At 48.1% G+C, this 25653-nt stretch overlaps 1 protein-coding gene across 1 annotated transcript in view; it reads left to right on the forward strand.

Annotated features, from left to right (window-relative positions):
• Positions 1–25653, forward strand: part of LOC306744951 (kalirin-like) — a gene marked incomplete at its 5' end in the record, with an annotated part of 139158 nt that overhangs the window by 48312 nt on the left and 65193 nt on the right. The window contains 7 exon segments of the mRNA XM_079227660.1: positions 680–811; positions 2501–2599; positions 4445–4576; positions 9885–10007; positions 18877–19068; positions 19295–19464; positions 24979–25153. Coding sequence (XP_079083786.1) covers positions 680–811; positions 2501–2599; positions 4445–4576; positions 9885–10007; positions 18877–19068; positions 19295–19464; positions 24979–25153 — 1023 coding nt within the window.

Here is a 25653-nt window from a genome sequence, read left to right on the forward strand (position 1 = left end):
CTTCAAACGACAATAAACAAAGAGGCTAAACAACCCTAAAGTCTGTGTGTCTCGCTCCTGCTTATGAGAAGTGGGCGGGGCCTCTTTTCATTCTTTCTTTTTGATTGGTAGTAGGCATCAATTAGGCAAGTTCATTTGTAGAGCACATTTCAACAACGAGGCGATTCAAAGTGCGTCACATAAAACATTAAAAACATCAAAACATAACGCAGAGGAAAACAAGATTTAAAACAATTAAGAACATTCATTTTAAAACAGTCAAAATCTGTCAAAAAGCAAAACAAATTGTAAAAGTTGCAGTGCAGAAATTGATATCCTTGATTAGACGTTAGACAATTAGACATTTACAGATGTTTTTCAGACAATTGGCACTGCATTGGCAAATTCTTAGATGATGCTCATTTTGGTTATACACATATAGAACAAGGGGTGAAAAACAGAATATACAACAACAAAGAAACAGAATGAAACGAAGAACAGAAAGAAAAACTATGTAAAACTAGGGAGTGATCTATTCTCTATTGTACATTCATTGATTTATGAAAATAGAATCAGGTCTATGTCAGATCTATATCTCAATTTTTCTTTTTTTTCTCAATTTTTTCACCATTTTTTCTCCATTTTTCATGGGTCTGACTCCCTGTGTGTGTGTGTGTGTGTGTGTGTGTGTGTGTGTCAGTTCCTCTCGGAGGTGGAGGCCTGGTGCAAAGTCTGCAACGAGGGAGGGCTGCCGTCGGAGATGCAGGAGCTGGAGATCGCCATCCACCGCCACCAGAGCCTGTATGAGCAAGTCACACAGGCCTACACCGAGGTACTGGTGCCTGTTATGCTCCCAGTGTAATGTGACACTGTGGGCTGTGTTATAACTGTGTTATAACTGTGTTATAACTGTGTTATATGTGTATAACTGTGTTATAACTGTGTTATAACTGTGTTATATGTGGTATAACTGTGTTATAACTGTGGTATAACTGTGTTACAACTGTGTTACAACTGTGTTATAACTGTGTTATATCTGATATAACTGTGTTTTGTCTGAGTTATATCACCTTGTGGTTTCTAAACGGCCGTTATGAGGCCTGGACTTTCAGTTTACCGCTCGGAGCCATCTCTCTCTCTGTCTCTCTCTCCCTTTCTCTCCCTCTCCCCTCTCCCTCTCTCTCTCCCTCCTCCTCCCCCTCTCCCTCTCCACCTGTCTTGCTCTCTCTCCCTCTCTCTCCCTCCTCCTCCCCCTCTCTCTCCCCCTCTCCACCTCTCATTCCTCCTCCCCCTCTCCCTCTCCACCTGTCTCTCTCTCTCCTCCTCCCCTCTCTCTCCCTCTCCACCTCTCTCTCCCTCCTCCTCACCCTCTCTCTCCCTCTCTCTCCCTCTCCACCTCCCTCTCCCTCCTCCTCCCCCTCCCTCTATCTCTCCCTCTCTCTCTCCCACTCTCTCCCTCTCCACCTCTCTCTCCCTCCTCCTCACCCTCCCTCTCTCTCCCTCTCTTTCTCTCTCCCTCTCTCTCTCTCTCCTCCTCTCCCTCTCCCACTCTCTCTCTCCCTCTCCACCTCTCTCTCCCTCTCTCTCTCCCTCTCTCTCTCTCCATCTCTCTCCCTCTCCCCTCTCTCCCTCTTTCTCTCTCTCCTCCTCTCCCTCTCCCACTCTCTCTCTCCCTCTCCCTCCCTCTCTCTTTCTCTCTCTTTCTCTCTCTCTCTCTCTGTGTTAATGGCACCACTTTGTTCATTTTCTGCCTTCGCTCCATTATTAATGTGTATTTTTTGTTCTCACCCCTGAGGAGGTGGGAGCTTGTTGCAATATTCTCACTATTATGAAGAAGTGGAAGTTAAAGATTCTGTAAACAATTAGAATTTTAGCTCCAAAAAACATACGCAAACACAGATTTTCTGTTACTGCCCCTGCAACGTAAAATGTTTCGTTAAAAGTGTAACACATCTAATAGTTAAGGAGTCGAGACCCCTCAGGGAGGGGCTCTGCAGCAGTTTCAGAGACGCTGGCTCCGATTGGCTGCAATGATGATGATGTCATCGCCGTCTGAAACCTTTATTATATAATACAGCTGTGAGCAGTCGCTCTCCTCGTTTGATGTGAAGCCGTGAAGACGAGTTACACCATCGTGTTCTCTGTGGGGGCTTAAAAGCAGAGGAGATGAAGATGTCTCTGGCAGGTGTGTGTGTGTGTGTGTGTGTGTGTGTGTGTCTGCAGAGCGTTTGTCTCCTCTCTGGTTCAGAAGAAGGAACTCCCTCGCAGCGTTCTACAGAAAGCTACTTTAAAAGATTGTTTCCCCTTTTTGTGCATCTCATTATGTAACTCCTCTTTGTGTGCCAGTAAAATCACCGGAAAGGTTTCTTCTCAAAGAAAAGCAAACTATATATTTGGTTAGACGCCAAAGAGCGCCGAGATACCGCCATGAAAAGTCCCACGTGTCTTATTGACGTGAAGACAATCATATTTTTGGGGGGAATTCAAATTTTCTCTCTTTGTCTCGTTCCCGGCTGTCCAGGTGAGTCAGGACGGCAAAGCCCTGCTGGACGTCCTCCAGAGGCCTCTGAGTCCCAACAACTCAGAGTCGCTGACGGCCACCGCCAACTACTCCAAAGCGGTGAGTGCTCTTTTGTCGGGCTTCTTCTGCCAGAAGATTACAAAAAAACACAGATGCAGATTCAAAGGTGACTTTGGTATATTTCGAACGATGTAACTTTGTCAATGTAGCGCAACGTCCACTAGGAGTGCTGTTTCTGCCACCGACAGGTCCCGCCCTCTTTACAACGTGTCAGCGACAGGTCCCGCCCTCTTTACAATGTGTCAGCGACAGGTCCCGCCCTCTTTACAGCGTGTCAGCGAAAGGTCCCGCCCTCTTTACAGCGTGTCAGCGACAGGTCCCGCCCTCTTTACAACGTGTCAGCGACAGGTCTCGCCCTCTTTACAATGTGTCAGCGACAGGTCCCGCCCTCTTTACAGCGTGTCAGCGACAGGTCCCGCCCTCTTTACAGCGTGTCAGCGACAGGTCCCGCCCTCTTTACAATGTGTCAGCGACAGGTCCCGCCCTCTTTACAGCGTGTCAGCGACAGGTCCCGCCCTCTTTACAGCGTGTCAGCGACAGGTCCCGCCCTCTTTACAATGTGTCAGCGACAGGTCCCACCCTCTTTACAACGTGTCAGCGACAGGTCCCGCCCTCTTTACAATGTGTCAGCGACAGGTCCCGCCCTCTTTACAGCGTGTCAGCGACAGGTCCCGCCCTCTTTACAGCGTGTCAGCGACAGGTTCCGCCCTCTTTACAATGTGTCAGCGACAGGTCCCGCCCTCTTTACAGCGTGTCAGCGACAGGTCCCGCCCTCTTTACGGCATGTCAGCGACAGGTCCCGCCCTCTTTACAGCATGTCAGCGACAGGTCCCGCCCTCTTTACAGCGTGTCAGCGACAGGTCCCGCCCCCTTTACAGCATGTCAGCGACAGGTCCCTCCCTCTTTACAGCGTGTCAGCGACAGGTCCCGCCCTCTTTACAGCGTGTCAGCGACAGGTCCCGCCCTCTTTACAGCGTGTGAGCGACAGGTCCCGCCCTCTTTACAGCGTGTCAGCGACAGGTCCCGCCCTCTTTACAGCGTGTCAGCGACAGGTCCCGCCCTCTTTACAGCGTGTGAGCGACAGGTCCCGCCCTCTTTACAGCATGTCAGCGACAGGTCCCGCCCTCTTTACAGCGTGTCAGCGACAGGTCCCGCCCTCTTTACAGCGTATGAGCGACAGGTCCCGCCCTCTTTACAGCGTGTCAGCGACAGGTCCCGCCCTCTTTACAGCATGTCAGCAACAGGTCCCTCCCTCTTTACAGCGTCTCAGCGACAGGTCCCGCCCTCTTTACAGCGTATGAGCGACAGGTCCCGCCCTCTTTACAGCGTGTCAGCGACAGGTCCCGCCCTCTTTACAGCATGTCAGCGACAGGTCCCGCCCTCTTTACAGCGTGTCAGCGACAGGTCCCGCCCTCTTTACAGCATGTCAGCGACAGGTCCCTCCCTCTTTACAGCGTCTCAGCGACAGGTCCCGCCCTCTTTACAGTGTGTCAGCGACAGGTCCCTCCCTCTTTACAGCGTCTCAGCGACAGGTCCCGCCCCCTTTACAGCGTGTCAGCGACAGGTCCCGCCCTCTTTACAGTATGTCAGCTTCATATTCCGCCATGACATTGAAAGTCTTTGAAGGCAACAGGAAACTACGCTTTCTGTACCTCCAACAGCAGAAGCTTGCAGTATTTCCACAGTTGTCACAAGGGTTCTGAAATTCTCCTTCAGCGAGACTCTTTCCATAATGTTGTCAGACACTTATAATACCAATGTGAGCTTCGGGTCAGAAACATGGGAGAACAGAGTCCCAGGTTAAAAAAAAAAGATTTTATATGAAATCAAAATGTAGCAAAGTGACTTTGAAGCGTCACTGTGCAGTTTGCGTTGTCCCTTCAGGTTCACTGCATCCTGGATGTGGTTCACGAGGTTCTCCACCATCAGCGGCGTCTGGAGAACATTTGGCAGCATCGGAAGGTCCGACTGCACCAGAGGCTGCAGCTGTGTGTGTTCCAGCAAGACGTCCAGCAGGTACACACACACACACACACACACACAAACACATACAGTTTTGAGGGCTTTTTGTGAGAGTTCTCGTCCCCCCGCGTAATGTCGTACGTGAGCGTGTCATGTCGTACGTGAGCGTGTCATGTCGTACGTGAGCGAGCGCGTAATGTCGTGCGTGAACGTGTCATGTCGTACGTGAGCGAGCGCGTAATGTCGTACGTGAGCGAGCGCGTAATGTCGTATGTGAACGTGTCATGTCGTACGTGAACGTGTCATGTCGTACGTGAGCGAGCGCGTAATGTCGTGCGTGAACGTGTCATGTCGTACGTGAACGTGTCATGTCGTACGTGAACAAGCGCGTTATGTCGCATGTGAGCGCGTAATGTCGTACGTGAGCGTGTCATGTCGTACGTGAACGAGCGCGTTATGTCGTATGTGATCGAGCGTGTCATGTCATACGTGAACGTGTCATGTTGTACGTGAACGCGTCATGTCGTACGTGAACAAGCGCGTTATGTCGCATGTGAGCGCGTAATGTCGTACGTGAGCGTGTCATGTCATACGTGAACGAGCGCGTTATGTCGTACGTGAGCGTGTCATGTCATACGTGAACAAGCGCGTTATGTCGTATGTGAACGTGTCATGTCGTACGTGAACGAGCGCATTATGTCGTATGTGAGCGCGTAATGTCGTACGTGAGCGTGTCATGTCGTACGTGAACGAGCGCGTTATGTCGTATGTGAGCGCGTAATGTCGTACGTGAGCGTGTCATGTCGTACGTGAACGAGCGCGTTATGTCGTATGTGAGCGCGTAATGTCTTACGTGAGCGTGTAATGTCGTACGTGAGCGAGAGTGTAATGTCGTACATGAGCGAGCGTGTGATGTAGTACGTGAACGAGCGCGTAATGTCATATGTGAGAGTGTCATGTCGTACGTGAACGCGTCATGTCGTAAGTGAGCGTGTCATGTCGTACGTGAATGAGCGCGTTATGTCGTATGTGAGCGCGTAATGTCGTACGTGAGCGTGTCATGTCGTACGTGAACGAGCGCGTTATGTCGTATGTGAGCGCGGAATGTCGTACGTGAGCGTGTCATGTCGTACGTGAACGAGCGCGTTATGTCGTATGTGAGCGCGTAATGTCGTACGTGAGCGTGTCATGTCGTACGTGAACGAGCGCGTTATGTCGTATGTGAGCGCGTAATGTCTTACGTGAGCGTGTAATGTCGTACGTGAGCGAGAGTGTAATGTCGTACATGAGCGAGCGTGTGATGTAGTACGTGAACGAGCGCGTAATGTCATATGTGAGAGTGTCATGTCGTACGTGAACGCGTCATGTCGTAAGTGAGCGTGTCATGTCGTACGTGAATGAGCGCGTTATGTCGTATGTGAGCGCGTAATGTCGTACGTGAGCGTGTCATGTCGTACGTGAGCGTGTCATGTCGTACGTGAACGAGCGCGTTATGTCGTATGTGAGCGTGTCATGTCGTACGTGAGCGTGTCATGTCGTACGTGAGCGTGTCATGTCGTACGCGAACGAGCGCGTTATGTCGTATGTGAGCGTGTCATGTCGTACGTGAGCATGTCATGTCGTACGTGAGCGAGAGTGTAATGTCGTACATGAGCGAGCGTGTGATGTAGTACGTGAACGAGCGCGTAATGTCATATGTGAGAGTGTCATGTCGTACGTGAACGCGTCATGTCGTAAGTGAGCGTGTCATGTCGTACGTGAATGAGCGCGTTATGTCGTATGTGAGCGCGTAATGTCGTACGTGAGCGTGTCATGTCGTACGTGAACGTGTCATGTCGTACGTGAGCGTGTCATGTCGTACGCGAACGAGCGCGTTATGTCGTATGTGAGCGTGTCATGTCGTACGTGAGCGTGTCATGTCGTACGTGAGCGTGTCATGTCGTACGTGAGCGTGTCATGTCGTACGCGAACGAGCGCGTTATGTCGTATGTGAGCGTGTCATGTCGTACGTGAGCGTGTCATGTCGTACGCGAGCGCGTAATGTCGTACGTGAGCATGTCATGTCGTACGTGAGCGAGCGTGTAATGTCGTACGTGAAGGGGACTGATCTTATTTATTTATACGAATCCAGATTCTGATACTTTGCGAGATCTCAAACGAGAGCAAAGCAAGAGTTCCTGCGGTCAAGAAGGGGCTTAAAATCCTGTCGGAAAAACATGTTATGGGAATTTTTCCTCCGTCACTCGGGGAGGTCAAGAGGACAAACACGAGCAACAAGGGCACGTTGAATTGATTAGAGAGAGAGAGAGAGAGGGAGGGAGGGAGAAAGAGAGAGAGAGAGAGAGAGAGAATCAAGGCTGAGCAGACTACAAAGATGGATGCTGTGCATTTCTATGAGACCCCGGAGAGAGACACACACAGAGGGCGAGAGACACACACGTAAAGCGAGACGAGGAGCGAGCGAGAGCAGTGCGCTCATACGATGGTCCATAAATCACCAGAGGTTGAGGCTCCAGCAGCCAGAGAAGTAACGCTTCGGCGTATATATGCGACCCCAGAGAGGAAGAGGCCGAGACGCAGAAAGCAAAAGGCCGAGCGAGAACCTATGAGGTGCGTAGTTTAGTTTGGCAGCTTTGAGCTCAAACGAAGGCGGTCCAGCTGCGAGTCGGCTCGCCTCACCCCGTGAGCGCCGCGTTAACTCCTGACCTCTCGCCGACCCTCCTGCCGCGGCTGCAGCTGGACCGACGTCATGAATGACGACACGGTCGAGGCCCGGAGACGAGCGCTTCTGCTCAGTGAAAGTACCGACAGCACAACTTATGAGTGGAAGTAATTGTTAAACAAGTTAAAGTACAGGAGTTTTATATACGTTTGTTAGTTTAGTCCCAGGGTTCCCAACCTCAGGTTCCGGCCCCTCCAAAGGTCACAAGAGGAATCTGAGTGTTTGTAAAGGTGATTCATGGGAGAGGAGAGAACGAAAAAACAGTTTCTATTCATATTTTCAATATTTAGTGGACGATGAGACGTATAAGACAACTAAGATAATCACATAGTTGCTTTTTTTTCATGTATTCTTAATTAAAAAAGTAACTAAAATGTTGTAGAATAAAAAGTAAACTATTTTCTGGCGGACTGTACTGTGAGTTCTGCATGTATTAGGTGGCGTCACCCTGTGCTCACAGAACTAGGGTTATAATACTGTAACCTAACCATGCTAATACAATTATTAAGTTATTATTTTAATATTATACTGTACCTCATGTCTTTATGAGGGAAGAAAGAAAGGAAGGAATGAGGGAAGGAATGAGGGAAGGTTTGAAGGAAGGAAGGAAGAAAGAAAGGAAGGAGGGAGGGAAGGAATGAGGGAAGGTTGGAAGGAAAGAAGGCAGGACGGAAGGAAGGAAGAAATAAGGGAAGGTTGGAAGGAAGGAAGAAACGAATGAGGGAAGAATGAAGGAAGGGAGGAAGGAAGGAGGGAAGGAAGGAAGGAATGAGGGAAGGTTGGAAGGAAATAAATAAGGAATAAGGAAAGGGAGGACGGAAGGAATGAGTGAAGAAAAGAGGTTTGATGGAAAGAAGGAAGGAAGAAAGAAAGGAAGGAATGAGGGAAGGTTTGATGGAAGGAAGGAAGAAAGAAAGGAAGGAAGGAGGGAAGGAATGAGGGAAGGTTGGAAGGAAAGAAGGCAGGACGGAAGGAAGGAAGAAAGGGATGAGGGAAGGATGAAGAAAGGGAGGAAGGAAGGAATGAGAGAAGGTTGGAAGGAAAGAAAGAAGGAATAAGGGAAGGGAGGACGGAAGGAATGAGTGAAGGAATGAGGTTTGAAGGAAGGAAGGAATGAGGGAAGGTTTGAAAGGAAGGAAGGAAGGAATGAGGGAAGGTTTGAAAGGAAGAATGGAAGGAATGAGGGAAGGAAGGAAGGGGAGAAGGAAGGCTGGAAGGAAGGAAGGAATGACGGAAGGTTTGAAAGGAAGAAAGGAAGGAATGAGGGAAGGTTTGAAAGGAAGGATGGAAGGAAAGAAGGAAGGATGGAAGGTTTCCTTCCTTCCTTCCTTCCCTATGATAATAATAATAATAACCTGATGCTTATAATGAGTAGGTTAATAACTGACCTGCATCATAGTCCACAGTCACAGAACTAGCATCTCTTAATACAATTAGTTTCAGGTTATTGTCATAATGACCAAAGCAGAAGTATCATGAATCATCAATAACATGAAACTAGAGGGTGGAGTCGTCTGCCTCCATGTTGATGTTTGGGCTGCCGTGGTCTAACGGCTCAGAGTATTCAGCTTCTTCACCGCTGCTCTGACCTACATTTCCCACTCAGATCATGAAGGTTTCATCCGTTCAATTCTTAATTCATGAGGTCTGAGACCGCTTTCATACCGCTGATACCGCCTCACTGTCAGAGGAGAAGAGAAAGGAAAGAAAGAAAAGAGAAAGAAAGACAGAAAGAAGGAAGGAAGGAATGAGGGAAGGTTGGAAGGAAAGAAGGAAGGAAGGAAGGAATTAGGGAAGGTTTCAAGGAGGGAAGGAAGGAATGAGGGAAGGTTGGAAGGAAAGAAGGAAGGAAGGATGGAATTAGGAAAGGTTTCAAGGAGGGAAGGAAGGAATGAGGGAAGGTTGGAAGGAAAGAAGGAAGGAAGGAAGAAATAAGGGAAGGAAGGAAGGAATTATGGAAGGTTTCAAGGAGGGAAGGAAGGAAGGAAGGAATGAGGGAAGGTTGGAAGGAAAGAAGGAAGGCAGGAAGGAAGGAATAAGGGAAGGAATTAGGAAAGGTTTCAAGGAGGGAAGGAAGGAATGAGGGATGGTTGGAAGGAAAGAAGGAAGGAAAGAAGGAATAAGGGAAGGAAGGAAGGAATTAGGGAATGTTTCAAGGAGGGAAGAAAGGAATGAGGGAAGATTGGAAGGAAAGAAGGAAAGAAGGAATAAGGGAAGGAAGGAAGGAATTAGGGAATGTTTCAAGGAGGGAAGAAAGGAATGAGGGAAGGTTGGAAGGAAAGAAGGAAGGAAGGAATAAGGGATGGAAGGAAGGAATTATGGAAGGTTTCAAGGAGGGAAGGAAGGAATGAGGGAAGGTTGCAAGGAAAGAAGGAAGGAAGGAAGGAATAAGGGAAGGAATTATGGAAGGTTTCAAGGAGGGAAGGAAAGAATGAGGGAAGGTTGGAAGGAAAGAAGGAAGGTTTGAAGGGAAGAAAGGAAGGAAGAAAGAAAAAAGAAAGACAGAAAAAAAGAAAGACAAAAAAAAGACAGAAAGAAAGAAAAAAAGACAGAAAGGAAGAAGACAGGCAGAAAGAAGAAAGACAGAAAGAAGACAGACCGTGAAGCGTGTCGTCATGGTGACCTCCTCCTCTCCTCCAGGTGATGGACTGGATAGAGAACCACGGCGAGGCGTTCCTCAGCAAACACACCGGCGTGGGGAAGTCGCTCCACAGAGCCAGAGCCCTGCAGAAGAGACACGACGACTTTGAGGACGTGGCTCAGGTGAGTCTCTCTCTCTCTCTCTCTCTTTCTCTCTCTTTCTCTCTCTTTCTCTCTCTCTCTCTCTCTTTCTCTCTCTCTCTCTCTCTCTCTCTCTTTCTCTCTCTCTCTCTCTCTCTCTCTCTCTCTCTCTCTCTCTCTCTCTCTCTCTCTCTCTTTCTCTCTGTCTTTCTGTCGGTCCTGAAAGAGCAACACTGTTGCACTTTCACAGTTACACACATTCTTACCGCGTCACACTGGCAGTTTTGCGTTTGAAATTCTGAATGCAAACGTGTCTAAAAGGAGCAGTTCATCCCAGAATTATGATTATTTTTTGGATCTTAATGATCTTAAATCAGTGAGTGGCAAGGGAGAAAAAAAAAGTTCTGAAAGTAAATGTTGTTATACTGATCAAAATAGTTTTCTAATGGTGAAAAGTTTTGCCTGCATAATATTTAAAAATTCCTTTAAAAAAAAGAAGTGAAACAGACAAAAAGGTTTTCCTTTTTTACTCCGGGGAAATTCAGCAAAATAGAAGTTTTGGCTGCTGAATTTTTGTGTTTTTTTGTGTTTGTTGTTGTAATACCAATTTCCACCACAAGAGGCTGAAGGGCACCACTACATGTTCAAATTAGGAAATCAGTCATGTTTTCTTCCAGGTAAATTTCAAGTTATATATAATAAAAATCACCTGAAAGATAACATGAATGATTTCCGTCCTAATTAGCACATTTATGGGCTTTGCGTGGCCGAATTTGAGATCATCCAAACGTTTTCTTTTTCCCGCTGTTCCTAATTCACAGAACAGGTCCTCTCTCATTTAGGAGTTAGTCGTTTGTTTTGATCAAATGTTTATTCGCTCGCCTCGCAAACATCTGCAAGTGATCTCCCTTGATTGATCCCAAACTTTTCATAAAACCGCCGTGCCTGGTGGCAGCAAGAAGCACGGAGGCGGGCCTCGGCTCGCGTAACCATATATGGTCACGAGGCTTTCCCCCTAAGGATCTGCAGAAGATGTTATCCATTCCTGGATTTCAGTCCAGTGTTGAAAGAAAAAAAACTCATGAAGATAAAAACCAAAACAAAGAAACATGTGGAAGCTCTCAGTAGAGAGTTACAGAAATAATGTGAATAGAAATGTGGCTTGTGTTTAACGTCGAGCCGAGCCCGTAAAGGGACCGTTGGGATCCTTTGGGGTCGGGCTGTTCGAGGTACTTGTACATAGTCGGTGTACTACACAGAGTAGAAGGAAACAGGGCGATGCACCGCTGTGGGACACCTGCAAACAATAAATATCTGCTGAACAGAAAGCTATATTTAGAATATGTTGCCTGCTTACCGACGGCTCTCTTCAGAGCCACAGGACTCCGTTGACAAAAAATGGATCTGCAGGAGATGTTGTCTCTTCCTGAAGCCACGGTCTCATCGAGTAAAAATATATAAAAACCTGCACGTGGATTTAGCCGTTTTTGTCAATGGAGTCTCGTGACTTTAAAGACAGAACTATCCCTTTAAACAATGCAACTGTCAGTGAGGCCTGCTTATAGAAGCACACACACACACACAGCAATATTGCTTCTCAGGAGTGTGTCGGTCGTAATAAACGTGTGCGATGATCTCCTCTATTGGAGTTGTCAGTTGTCTGTTTTGATTTGTGTTGGACAGCCGATGTGTGTGTGTGTGTGTGTGTGTGTGTGTGTGTGTGTGTGTGTGTGTGTGTGTGTGTGTGTGTGTGTGTGTGTGTGTGTGTGTGTGTGTCTGAGCATTGTTTTGAAGACTTAAACGTGATCAGGATCTTCAAATCCTCACTTCCCCTGGTGCTGTTACATAAGATCCAACACACGCACACACACACACACACACACACACACACACACACACACACACACACACACACACACACACACAGTGCTGTTCTGCAAGCTGCCGAGTCATATTTTTCGTCTTTCTTCCTTTTGTCTCTTCCTGTCAATCTTCTTTCTCCCCCTGTTTTTACGGAGCTCAAGTCCCGCCCCCTTTTTTTAACGTTTCTCCCTAAAAGTCTCAGGAATTGTGTAGTTCTTTGGGAGCAAAAAAAAAAGAAGCATAATTTGGTGCCTGATCTGAATCCAGGCCGATTGATAATGAGGTTCAGTAATGAGTAATCCTATCAGGGTTGAGTGTAAACCCATAAAGAGTATATACTTGTGTAATCTGGTGTTTACACTCTGGATTAAGATTAACCTCCGTAAACCACTCGATCAGCATTATTTGGGTCATACGCTCTCTCTCTCTCTCTCTCTCTCTCTCTTCTTCTTTCCTCCATTAGCATATTTATGCATATTTATGTTTTGCTGGTAAAACTCTCCACTTAGAGTTAAACACAACATGGAAACATTAAATACACATTTAACATACGATGTGTGTGTGTGTGTGTGTTTATATTTCATCTTCTCCCCCTCATCATTACTGCTGGTTTTATTTATAGCTCCTCGTCTCCATCAGATTAGCTGCTCCTCCATTAGATCAAACAGAAAGACTTGATGAAAACCCAGAAATCTTTAGTCTCATTAAGGCCTCCTTCACTCCTTCACTCCCTCACTCCTTCACTCCTTCACTCCCTCACTGCCTCACTCCTTCACTCGCCGCCACACTCCTTCACTCGCCGCCTCGCATCTTCACTTCTCACTCGGTCTGCCTCGAACGACGGGGTGTCAGACGGGGTTAGACGGGGGAACGTTCTGGTTCTCGTAGAGGGAGCATGAAGGAACCAACATAGAGGAACCAACATGGAGGAACCAACATGAAGATACCAACATGAAGGAACCAACATGAAGATACCAACATGGAGGAACCAACATGAAGATCCCAACATGGAAAAACCAACATGGTGGAACCAACATCGTGGAACCAACATGAAGATACCAACATGAAGGAACCAACATGGAGGAACCAACATGGAGATACCAACATGGAGGAACCAACATGGAGGAACCAAAATGGAGATACCAACATGAAGGAACCAACATGGAGGAACCAATATAGAGATACCAACATGGAAGAACCAACATGAAGATACCAACATGGAGGAACCAACATGAAGATACCAACATGGAGGAACCAATATGGAGGAACCAACATGAAGGAACCAACATGAAGGAACCAACATGGTGAAACCAACATGGAGGAACCAACATGAAGGAACCAACATGGTGGAACCAACATGAAGATACCAACATGGAGGAACCAACATGGTGGAACCAACATGAAGATACCAACATGAAGGAACCAACATGAAGATACCAACATGGAGGAACCAACATGGTGGAACCAACATGGTGGAACCAACATGAAGATACCAACATGGAGAAACCAACATGAAGATACCAACATGGAGGAACCAACATGGTGGAACCAACATGAAGATACCAACATGAAGGAACCAACATGAAGATACCAACATGGAGGAACCAACATGAAGATACCAACATAGAAAAACCAACATCGTGGAACCAACATCGTGGAACCAACATGAAGATACCAACATGAAGGAACCAACATGGAGATACCAACATGGAGGAACCAACATGGAGGAACCAATATGGAGATACCAACATGAAGGAACCAACGTGGAGGAACCAATATGGAGATACCAACATGGAGGAACCAACATGGTGGAACCAACATGGTGTAACCAACATGAAGATACCAACATGGAGAAACCAACATGAAGATACCAACATGGAGGAACCAACATGGTGGAACCAACATGAAGATACCAACATGAAGGAACCAACATGAAGATACCAACATGGAGGAACCAACATGAAGATACCAACATAGAAAAACCAACATCGTGGAACCAACATGAAGATACCAACATGAAGGAACCAACATGGAGGAACCAACATGGAGATACCAACATGGAGGAACCAACATGGAGGAACCAATATGGAGATACCAACATGAAGGAACCAACATGGAGGAACCAATATGGAGATACCAACATGGAGGAACCAACATGAAGATACCAGCATGGAGGAACCAACATGAAGATACCAACATGGAGGAACCAACATGGAGGAACCAACATGAAGATACCAACATGGAAAAACCAACATGGTGGAACCAACATGGTGGAACCAACATGAAGATACCAACATGAAGGAACCAACATGGAGGAACCAACATGGAGATACCAACATGGAGGAACCAACATGGAGGAACCAAAATGGAGATACCAACATGAAGGAACCAACATGGAGGAACCAATATAGAGATACCAACATGGAAGAACCAACATGAAGATACCAACATGGAGGAACCAACATGGAGGAACCAACATGAAGGAACCAACATGAAGGAACCAACATGGTGAAACCAACATGGAGGAACCAACATGAAAGAACCAACATGGTGGAACCAACATGGAAGAACCAACATGAAGATACCAACATGGAGGAACCAACATGAAGGAACCAACATGGAGGAATCAACATGGTGGAACCAACATGGAGGAACCAACATGAAGATACCAACATGGAGGAACCAACATGAAGGAACCAACATGGTGGAACCAACATGAAGATACCAACATGGAGGAACCAACATGGTGGAACCAACATGAAGATACCAACATGAAGGAACCAACATGAAGATACCAACATGGAGGAACCAACATGGTGGAACCAACATGAAGATACCAACATGCAGAAACCAACATGAAGATACCAACGTGGAGGAACCAACATGGTGGAACCAACATGAAGATACCAACATGAAGGAACCAACATGAAGATACCAACATGGAGATACCAACATGAAGGAACCAACATGAAGATACCAACATGGAGGAACCAACATGAAGATACCAACATAGAAAAACCAACATCGTGGAACCAACATCGTGGAACCAACATGAAGATACCAACATGAAGGAACCAACATGGAGGAACCAACATGGAGATACCAACATGGAGGAACCAACATGGAGGAACCAATATGGAGATACCAACATGAAGGAACCAACATGGAGGAACCAATATGGAGGAACCAACATGAAGATACCAACATGAAGATACCAACATGGAGGAACCGACATGGAGGAACCAACATGGAGATACCAACATGGAGGAACCAACATGGAGGAACCAACATGGTGGAACCAACATGAAGATACCAACATGGAGGAACCAACATGAAGATACCAACATAGAAAAACCAACATCGTGGAACCAACATCGTGGAACCAACATGAAGATACCAACATGAAGGAACCAACATGGAGGAACCAACATGGAGATACCAACATGGAGGAACCAACATGGAGGAACCAATATGGAGATACCAACATGAAGGAACCAACATGGAGGAACCAATATGGAGGAACCAACATGAAGATACCAACATGAAGATACCAACATGGAGGAACCAACATGGAGGAACCAACATGGAGATACCAACATGGAGGAACCAACATGAAGGAACCAACATGGTGGAACCAACATGGAAGAACCAACATGAAGATACCAACATGGAGGAACCAACATGAAGGAACCAACATGAATATACCAACATGAAGATACCAACATGGAGGAACCAACATGGAGGAACCAACATGGAGATACCAACATGAAGGAACCAACATGGAGGAACCAACATGGTGGAACCAACATGGTGGAACCAACATGAAGATACCAACATGAAGGAACCAACATGAAGATACCAACATGGAGGAACCAACATGGTGGAACCAACATGAAGATACCAACATGGAGAAACCAACATGAAGATACCAACATGGAGGAACCAACATGAAGATACCAACATGGAGGAACCAACATGGTGGAACCAACATGAAGATACCAACATGAAGATACCAACATGGAGGAACCAACATGGAGGAACCAACATGGAGATACCAACATGGAGGAACCAACATGGAAGAACCAATATGGAGATACCAACATGGAGGAACTAACATGGAGGAACCAACATGGAGGAACCAATATGGAGATACCAACATGGAGGAACCAACATGAAGGAACCAACATGGAGGAACCAACATGGAGGAACCAACATGAAGATACCAACATGGAGGAACCAACATGAAGATACCAACATGGATGAACCAACATGAAGATACCACCATGGAGGAACCAACATGGAGGAACCAACATGAAGGAACCAACATGGAAGAACCAACATGGTCGAACCAACATGGAGGAACCAACATGGAGGAACCAACATGAAGGAACCAACATGAAGATACCAACATGGAGGAACCAACATGAAGATACCAACATGGAGGAACCAACATGGTGGAACCAACATGGAGGAACCAACATGGTGGAACCAACATGGAGGAACCAACATGGTGGAACCAACATGAAGATACTAACATGAAGGAACCAACAGGAAGATACCAACATGGTGGAACCAACATGAAGATACCAACATGGAGGAACCAACATGGAGGAACCAACATGGTGGAACCAACATGAAGATACCAACATGAAGATACCAACATGAAGGAACCAACATGAAGATGCCAACATGGAGGAACCAACATGGTGGAACCAACATGAAGATGCCAACATGAAGATACCAACATGGAGGAACCAACATGGAGGAACCAACATGGTGCAACCAACATGGAGGAACCAACATGGAGGAACCAACATAGTGGAACCAACATGAAGATACCAACATGAAGATACCAACATGAAGATACCAACATGGAGGAACCAAGATAGTGGAACCAACATGAAGATACCAACATGAAGATACCAACATGGAGGAACCAACATGGTGCAACCAACATGGAGGAACCAACATAGTGGAACCAACATGAAGATACCAACATGAAGATACCAACATGGAGGAACCAACATAGTGGAACCAACATGAAGATACCAACATGAAGATACCAACATGAAGATACCAACATGGAGGAACCAACATGGTGGAACCAACATGAAGATACCAACATGAAGATACCAACATGGAGGAACCAACATGGAGGAACCAACATGAAGGAACCAACATGGAGGAACCAAGATGAAGGAACCAACATGGAGGAACCAACATGGTTGAACCAACATGGAGGAACCAACATGAAGGAACCAACATGGATGAACCAACATGAAGGAACCAACATGGAGGAACCAACATGAAGGAACTAACATGGATGAACCAACATGGAGGAACCAACATGAAGGAACCAAGTCATTTATTCACCCATTATTTAACTCAGTCATTCATTCACTAGTTCATTCCTTCCCGTCTTGAACAGGTTTGGTCTCGCGGTGCGTTCAGGTGCTCTAATCCTCTCACTCTGAACAACCCGTTACGCATGAAGAGTAATAATCTCTTGTAAATTATAATCTTCATTTTCTCCCTTAATCCGTTACACGTGAAACATCCAGACTTCCTGTTCCTGGATAAGTGGGATCACAACGTCTCAGCGCCACACCCTCTGTAACGTGTTTCTGTGGTGGAATATTCCAGAGATAATCTCTCATATTTACCAGAATAGACGACACTAATCCACTTTGTCTCCTGATGAACGCGAGAGCCGAAACTCTCAGACGGGATTTGGTCCTTTTTCTTTTTTATGGTGAAGACAGAGACGTGGAAACAGGAAACTGAGAAACTGGATTTAACATTTGTGTATAATGTGATCTGTCTGTGTGTGTGTCTGTCTGTGTGTGTGTGTGTGTGTCTGTCTGTCTGTGTGTGTGTCTGTCTGTGTGTCTGTCTGTCTGTCTGTGTGTGTCTGTCTGTCTGTCTGTCTGTCTCTCTGTCTGTCTGTGTGTGTGTCTGTCTGTCTGTCTGTCTCTCTGTCTGTCTGTGTGTGTGTGTGTGTCTGTCTGTCTGTCTGTCTGTCTGTCTGTCTGTGTGTCTGTCTGTCTGTCTGTCTGTCTGTGTGTGTGTGTCTGTCTGTCTGAGCCGTAGCATTTGTGATTGGGTGTAAGTCTAATTTAAACGAAACACTGAATAATTAGCCGTCATTGGAAAAATATAGTATTATTATTAATGATGATGTGAAATAAAATAAAAAAAGTCCTGTGTTTATGACTTAAGAACAAGTTGAAAAAAAATGTTTTGTAAAAAGCAAAAAAAACATAATATATATACATATATATGTATATATATATATAACATATATATATATATATATATATATATATATATATATATATATATATATATATATATATATATATATATATATATATATATAAATAAAGGTTTGTCTAAGGCAAAATTAAGTTTTTCGTCAGGATCATGTTTTTGTGATACTCATTTTGGCCACAAGAGGCTCCAGTGAGATACAACGTGTTTTAAATGGGACTAAAATCATTCCTGTTTTCTTCCAGGTGATTTCCTCATCATGCAAATTAAAACTCACCTGAAACATGAATGATTATAGTCCCACCTAGACCAGGTGTTATGGTGGCCTCTAGTGGCCGAAAAGAGTATTACAACAACACACGTTGTTAAACACAGGAGAAACAAATCAGACTTTAAAAATGAATCTCAAGGAATGTTGTTTTTTTCTCTCACCTGCCTCTCAATGCTTCCGTAAAAAGAAAATATGCATAAAGTCACAATGCATGATGCAAATCACATGATAATGGCGACGAGCTATTAGTGATGATGTTTATGGTAAATATAGTATAGTCTAAATACTATAAATATATACTACATAGTATAGTATACATATGATTACAGTGATGATGACTAAGCTCATCGTGATGATGAAGATAGATGATGATGAAAAAGGTCTTGAAAAAGAAGAACGGTATTGTCCATGGCCGTGGTATGAGACTAAGCTTATGCAGACATGTTGCTGATGATGATGATGATGACGAAGGCCCCCTTCCACCCCCCCACCCCCCTCCCGTCTCAGAACACGTACACGAACGCCGACAAGCTGCTGGAGGCGGCGGAGCAGCTGGCCCAGACGGGCGAGTGCGACCCCGAGGAGATCTACAAGGCGGCCCGGCACCTGGAAGTCCGGATCCAGGACTTCGTCCGCCGGGTCGAACACAGGAAGCTGCTGCTCGACATGTCCGTCTTCTTCTACACACACACCAAGGAGGTGGGACACACACACACACACACACACACACACACACACACTGCTGCTTCATCTAATTTAATTATGAATCCATCATTAACCACAGAGACTCTGGTATGTGATAATTGCAAGCTGGAGTCCCAATAGGACCAACGGGTTCCTCCTCGCTACAATTAGCGGCACTGCAAGTGTGTGATGTTGACTCCTCTCCTCACCTGTCTGTCTGCCCGTCTGTCTGCCCGCCCAGCTGTGGTCGTGGATGGAGGAGCTGCAGAAGCAGCTGTTGGACGAGGTGTGCTGCGACTCGGTGGACTCGGTCCAGGCGCTGATCCAGCAGTTCCAGCAGCAGCAGACGGCCACGCTGGAGGCCACGCTCAACGTGATTAAGGAGGGGGAGGAGCTGATGCAGCAGCTCAGGTGATACATTCAACGCCGGTAGTGATTCTCGATAGCGTGCAGGTAACGATATTAATATTCATGACGTTGTTAAAGAGGCAGACGGATTAATGCGCCGGCTCAGGTGATAATAGTCACACTTAAAATGTCATTTAAAAGTCAATTTCATTCAGCCACTAAGGGAAGGCGGATAATAAATTCCATATTGGCACAAATGCTGTGTATGATTTATGTATTTGTATTTGTTTCTCTGGTTCTCTGCCTCTATTTGTGTAACGAGAAAATACAATAATGCTCGTTGTGAGGGGAAAGTACCCGGCGCTCTATTACCTGCCTCTACTAGCTGCCTACTTGTATAATGTTTGTGCTCAAGGTCGTCTCAGGGTCGCACCTCATATCTGTTTTGGTCCACTAACGTTAAAGGCACGACACGAGATGAATACTTCTCCTGTTTTTGTTGTCTTTGACTGTCAGGGAGTTTGTTCTGATTGGCCGTTACTTTTTTAGAGTTATTTTTCTCCTGAAAGCATCTCGTTAGACGACCTCACAACGAGGTCTGAAGTGTCTCCCCTCCATCCCAATGACGTCTCCCCTCCGTCCCTCTAACATCTCCCCTCTGTCCCTCTAACGTCTCCTTTTATAACATCTCCCCTCTGTCCCTCTAACGTCTCCCCTCTGTCCCTCTAACGTCTCCCCTCCCTCTAACGTCTCCCCTCCCTCTAACGTCTCCCCTCCATCCCTCTAACGTCTCCCCTCTGTCCCTCTAACATCTCCCCTCCGTCCCTCTAACATCTCCCCTCTGTCCCTCTAACGTCTCCTTTTATAACATCTCCCCTCTGTCCCTCTAACGTCTCCCCTCTGTCCCTCTAACGTCTCCCCTCCCTCTAACGTCTCCCCTCCCTCTAACGTCTCCCCTCCATCCCTCTAACGTCTCCCCTCTGTCCCTCTAACATCTCCCCTCCGTCCCTCTAACATCTCCCCTCTGTCCCTCTAACGTCTCCCCTCCCTCTAACGTCTCCCCTCCCTCTAACGTCTCCCCTCCATCCCTCTAACATCTCCCCTCTGTGCCTCTAACATCTCCTTTTATAACATCTCCCCTCCGTCCCTCTAACATCTCCCCTCTGTCCCTCTAACATCTCCCCTCCGTCCCTCTAACATCTCCCCTCTGTCCCTCTAACGTCTCCCCTCTGTCCCTCTAACGTCTCCCCTCTGTCCCTCTAACGTCTCCCCTCTGTCCCTCTAACATCTCCCCTCCGTCCCTCTAACATCTCCCCTCTGTCCCTCTAACGTCTCCCCTCTGTCCCTCTAACGTCTCCCCTCCGTCCCTCTAACGTCTCCCCTCCCTCTAACGTCTCCCCTCCATCCCTATGACGTCTCCCCTCTGTCCCTCTAACGTCTCCTTTTATAACGTCTTCCCCTCCATCCCTCTAACGTCTCCCCTCTGTCCCTCTAACGTCTCCCCTCCCTCTAACGTCTCCCCTCCCTCTAACGTCTCCCCTCCATCCCTATGACGTCTCCCCTCTGTCCCTCTAACGTCTCCTTTTATAACGTCTTCCCCTCCATCCCTCTAACGTCTCCCCTCTGTCCCTCTAACGTCTCCCCTCCCTCTAACGTCCTCCCTCCCTCTAACGTCTCCCCTCTGTCCCTCTAACATCTCCCCTCTGTCCCTCTAACATCTCCCCTCTGTCCCTCTAACGTCTCCCCTCCGTCCCTCTAACATCTCCCCTCTGTCCCTCTAACATCTCCCCTCTGTCCCTCTAACATCTCCCCTCTGTCCCTCTAACATCTCCCCTCTGTCCCTCTAACGTCTCCCCTCCGTCCCTCTAACGTCTCCCCTCTGTCCCTCTAACATCTCCCCTCTGTCCCTCTAACATCTCCCCTCTGTCCCTCTAACGTCTCCCCTCCGTCCCTCTAACATCTCCTTTTATAACGTCTCCCCTCCGTCCCTCTAACGTCTCCTTTTATAACATCTCCCCTCCGTCCCTCTAACATCTCCTTTTATAACATCTCCCCTCCATCCCTCTAACGTCTCCCCTCTGTCCCTCTAACGTCTCCCCTCTGTCCCTCTAACATCTCCCCTCTGTCCCTCTAACGTCTCCCCTCTGTCCCTCTAACATCTCCCCTCTGTCCCTCTAACGTCTCCCCTCTGTCCCTCTAACGTCTTCCCCTCCATCCCTCTAACGTCTCCCCTCTGTCCCTCTAACGTCTCCCCTCCCTCTAACGTCTCCCCTCCATCCCTCTAACATCTCCCCTCTGTCCCTCTAACGTCTCCCCTCTGTCCCTCTAACATCTCCCCTCTGTCCCTCTAACGTCTCCCCTCCGTCCCTCTAACATCTCCCCTCTGTCCCTCTAACATCTCCTTTTATAACATCTCCCCTCCGTCCCTCTAACGTCTCCCCTCCGTCCCTCTAACATCTCCCCTCCGTCCCTCTAACGTCTCCCCTCCGTCCCTCTAACATCTCCCCTCCGTCCCTCTAACGTCTCCCCTCCGTCCCTCTAACGTCTCCCCTCCGTCCCTCTAACATCTCCCCTCCATCCCTCTAACGTCTCCCCTCCATCCCTCTAACATCTCCCCTCTGTCCCTCTAACGTCTCCCCTCCGTCCCTCTAACGTCTCCCCTCCGTCCCTCTAACATCTCCCCTCCATCCCTCTAACGTCTCCCCTCCGTCCCTCTAACGTCTCCCCTCCGTCCCTCTAACATCTCCCCTCCGTCCCTCTAACATCTCCCCTCTGTCCCTCTAACGTCTCCCCTCCGTCCCTCTAACATCTCCTTTTATAACGTCTCCCCTCCGTCCCTCTAACGTCTCCCCTCCGTCCCTCTAACATCTCCCCTCCATCCCTCTAACATCTCCCCTCCATCCCTCTAACATCTCCCCTCTGTCCCTCTAACGTCTCCCCTCCGTCCCTCTAACATCTCCTTTTATAACGTCTCCCCTCCGTCCCTCTAACGTCTCCCCTCCGTCCCTCTAACATCTCCCCTCTGTCCCTCTAACATCTCCCCTCTGTCCCTCTAACGTCTCCCCTCTGTCCCTCTAACATCTCCCCTCTGTCCCTCTAACATCTCCCCTCTGTCCCTCTAACGTCTCCCCTCTGTCCCTCTAACATCTCCCCTCTGTCCCTCTAACATCTCCCCTCTGTCCCTCTAACATCTCCCCTCTGTCCCTCTAACATCTCCCCTCTGTCCCTCTAACGTCTCCCCTCCGTCCCTCTAACATCTCCTTTTATAACGTCTCCCCTCCGTCCCTCTAACGTCTCCTTTTATAACATCTCCCCTCCGTCCCTCTAACATCTCCTTTTATAACATCTCCCCTCCATCCCTCTAACGTCTCCCCTCTGTCCCTCTAACGTCTCCCCTCTGTCCCTCTAACATCTCCCCTCTGTCCCTCTAACGTCTCCCCTCTGTCCCTCTAACATCTCCCCTCTGTCCCTCTAACGTCTCCCCTCTGTCCCTCTAACATCTCCCCTCTGTCCCTCTAACGTCTCCCCTCTGTCCCTCTAACGTCTCCCCTCTGTCCCTCTAACATCTCCCCTCTGTCCCTCTAACGTCTCCCCTCTGTCCCTCTAACATCTCCCCTCTGTCCCTCTAACATCTCCCCTCTGTCCCTCTAACATCTCCCCTCTGTCCCTCTAACGTCTCCCCTCTGTCCCTCTAACATCTCCCCTCTGTCCCTCTAACATCTCCCCTCTGTCCCTCTAACGTCTTCCCCTCCATCCCTCTAACGTCTCCCCTCTGTCCCTCTAACGTCTCCCCTCCCTCTAACGTCTCCCCTCCATCCCTCTAACATCTCCCCTCTGTCCCTCTAACGTCTCCCCTCTGTCCCTCTAACATCTCCCCTCTGTCCCTCTAACATCTCCTTTTATAACATCTCCCCTCCGTCCCTCTAACGTCTCCCCTCCGTCCCTCTAACATCTCCCCTCCGTCCCTCTAACGTCTCCCCTCCGTCCCTCTAACATCTCCCCTCCGTCCCTCTAACGTCTCCCCTCCGTCCCTCTAACGTCTCCCCTCCGTCCCTCTAACATCTCCCCTCCATCCCTCTAACATCTCCCCTCCATCCCTCTAACATCTCCCCTCTGTCCCTCTAACGTCTCCCCTCCGTCCCTCTAACGTCTCCCCTCCGTCCCTCTAACGTCTCCCCTCCGTCCCTCTAACATCTCCCCTCCGTCCCTCTAACATCTCCCCTCTGTCCCTCTAACGTCTCCCCTCCGTCCCTCTAACATCTCCTTTTATAACGTCTCCCCTCTGTCCCTCTAACGTCTCCCCTCCGTCCCTCTAACATCTCCTTTTATAACGTCTCCCCTCCGTCCCTCTAACGTCTCCCCTCTGTCCCTCTAACATCTCCCCTCTGTCCCTCTAACATCTCCCCTCTGTCCCTCTAACATCTCCCCTCTGTCCCTCTAACGTCTCCCCTCCGTCCCTCTAACATCTCCTTTTATAACGTCTCCCCTCCGTCCCTCTAACGTCTCCTTTTATAACATCTCCCCTCCGTCCCTCTAACATCTCCTTTTATAACATCTCCCCTCCATCCCTCTAACGTCTCCCCTCTGTCCCTCTAACGTCTCCCCTCTGTCCCTCTAACATCTCCCCTCTGTCCCTCTAACGTCTCCCCTCTGTCCCTCTAACATCTCCCCTCTGTCCCTCTAACGTCTTCCCCTCCATCCCTCTAACGTCTCCCCTCTGTCCCTCTAACGTCTCCCCTCCCTCTAACGTCTCCCCTCCATCCCTCTAACATCTCCCCTCTGTCCCTCTAACGTCTCCCCTCTGTCCCTCTAACATCTCCCCTCTGTCCCTCTAACGTCTCCCCTCCGTCCCTCTAACATCTCCCCTCTGTCCCTCTAACATCTCCTTTTATAACATCTCCCCTCCGTCCCTCTAACGTCTCCCCTCCGTCCCTCTAACATCTCCCCTCCGTCCCTCTAACGTCTCCCCTCCGTCCCTCTAACATCTCCCCTCCGTCCCTCTAACGTCTCCCCTCCGTCCCTCTAACGTCTCCCCTCCGTCCCTCTAACATCTCCCCTCCATCCCTCTAACATCTCCCCTCCATCCCTCTAACATCTCCCCTCTGTCCCTCTAACGTCTCCCCTCCGTCCCTCTAACGTCTCCCCTCCATCCCTCTAACATCTCCCCTCCATCCCTCTAACATCTCCCCTCCGTCCCTCTAACGTCTCCCCTCCGTCCCTCTAACATCTCCCCTCCGTCCCTCTAACATCTCCCCTCTGTCCCTCTAACGTCTCCCCTCCGTCCCTCTAACATCTCCTTTTATAACGTCTCCCCTCCGTCCCTCTAACGTCTCCCCTCCGTCCCTCTAACATCTCCCCTCCATCCCTCTAACATCTCCCCTCCATCCCTCTAACATCTCCCCTCTGTCCCTCTAACGTCTCCCCTCCGTCCCTCTAACGTCTCCCCTCCGTCCCTCTAACATCTCCCCTCCGTCCCTATAACGTCTCCCCTCCGTCCCTCTAACGTCTCCCCTCCGTCCCTCTAACGTCTCCCCTCCGTCCCTCTAACGTCTCCCCTCTGTCTCTCTCTTGCCGCAGAGACGCAGCCATGTCGACCAATAAGACGCCTCACTGCAGTTCCATCGCGCACATCCAGGGGGTGCTGCAGCAGCTGGACGAGGCCCAGGGCCAGATGGAGGAACTGTTCCACGAACGCAAGATCAAGCTGGACATCTTCCTCCAGCTACGCATATTCGAGCAGTACACCATAGAGGTGAGAGGTTGGCTCAGAATCAAAATCAAATCAAGTTTCTGGCGCTCTTGCCGACCTGTTCTGCAGGTTTTGTGATGATCGGCCCAATGGTTTTTGACTTTGGTCAGCTTTTGTAATAAGCAACGCCCCTTTTTGAAGGTCATCAGTCAGCATCTTGAAAACTCATCCAGATAGCAACACGCCTTCGATAACTTTTACGTTTGTCCGATAACGATCCACACAAACGTTGGTAGCTGTCAGAGTTACGGTCCAGGAGGAGATGGCAAAAATCTGGTTTTTCAAAAATTATAAATGGTGGACAAAATTGAGCTGGACATGCGTGTCAAAATTCTATTCAATCAAACTTATGGTAATAACAGCACCACCATGTGGCTGATTGGGGTAATGCCCATGACCGTCATTTCCAGTCATACAGTTTCAAGTTCCTCATTCAAGCTCAGGGGCGTTTGAGCCTCTTCGTGGGTGGAACCCAAATAAATAAAAACCAAGAGACTGTTCTG

Source organism: Taurulus bubalis (genome assembly GCF_910589615.1).
Source record: "Taurulus bubalis genome assembly, chromosome: 1".
NCBI classification, from domain to species: Eukaryota; Metazoa; Chordata; class Actinopteri; order Perciformes; family Cottidae; genus Taurulus; species Taurulus bubalis.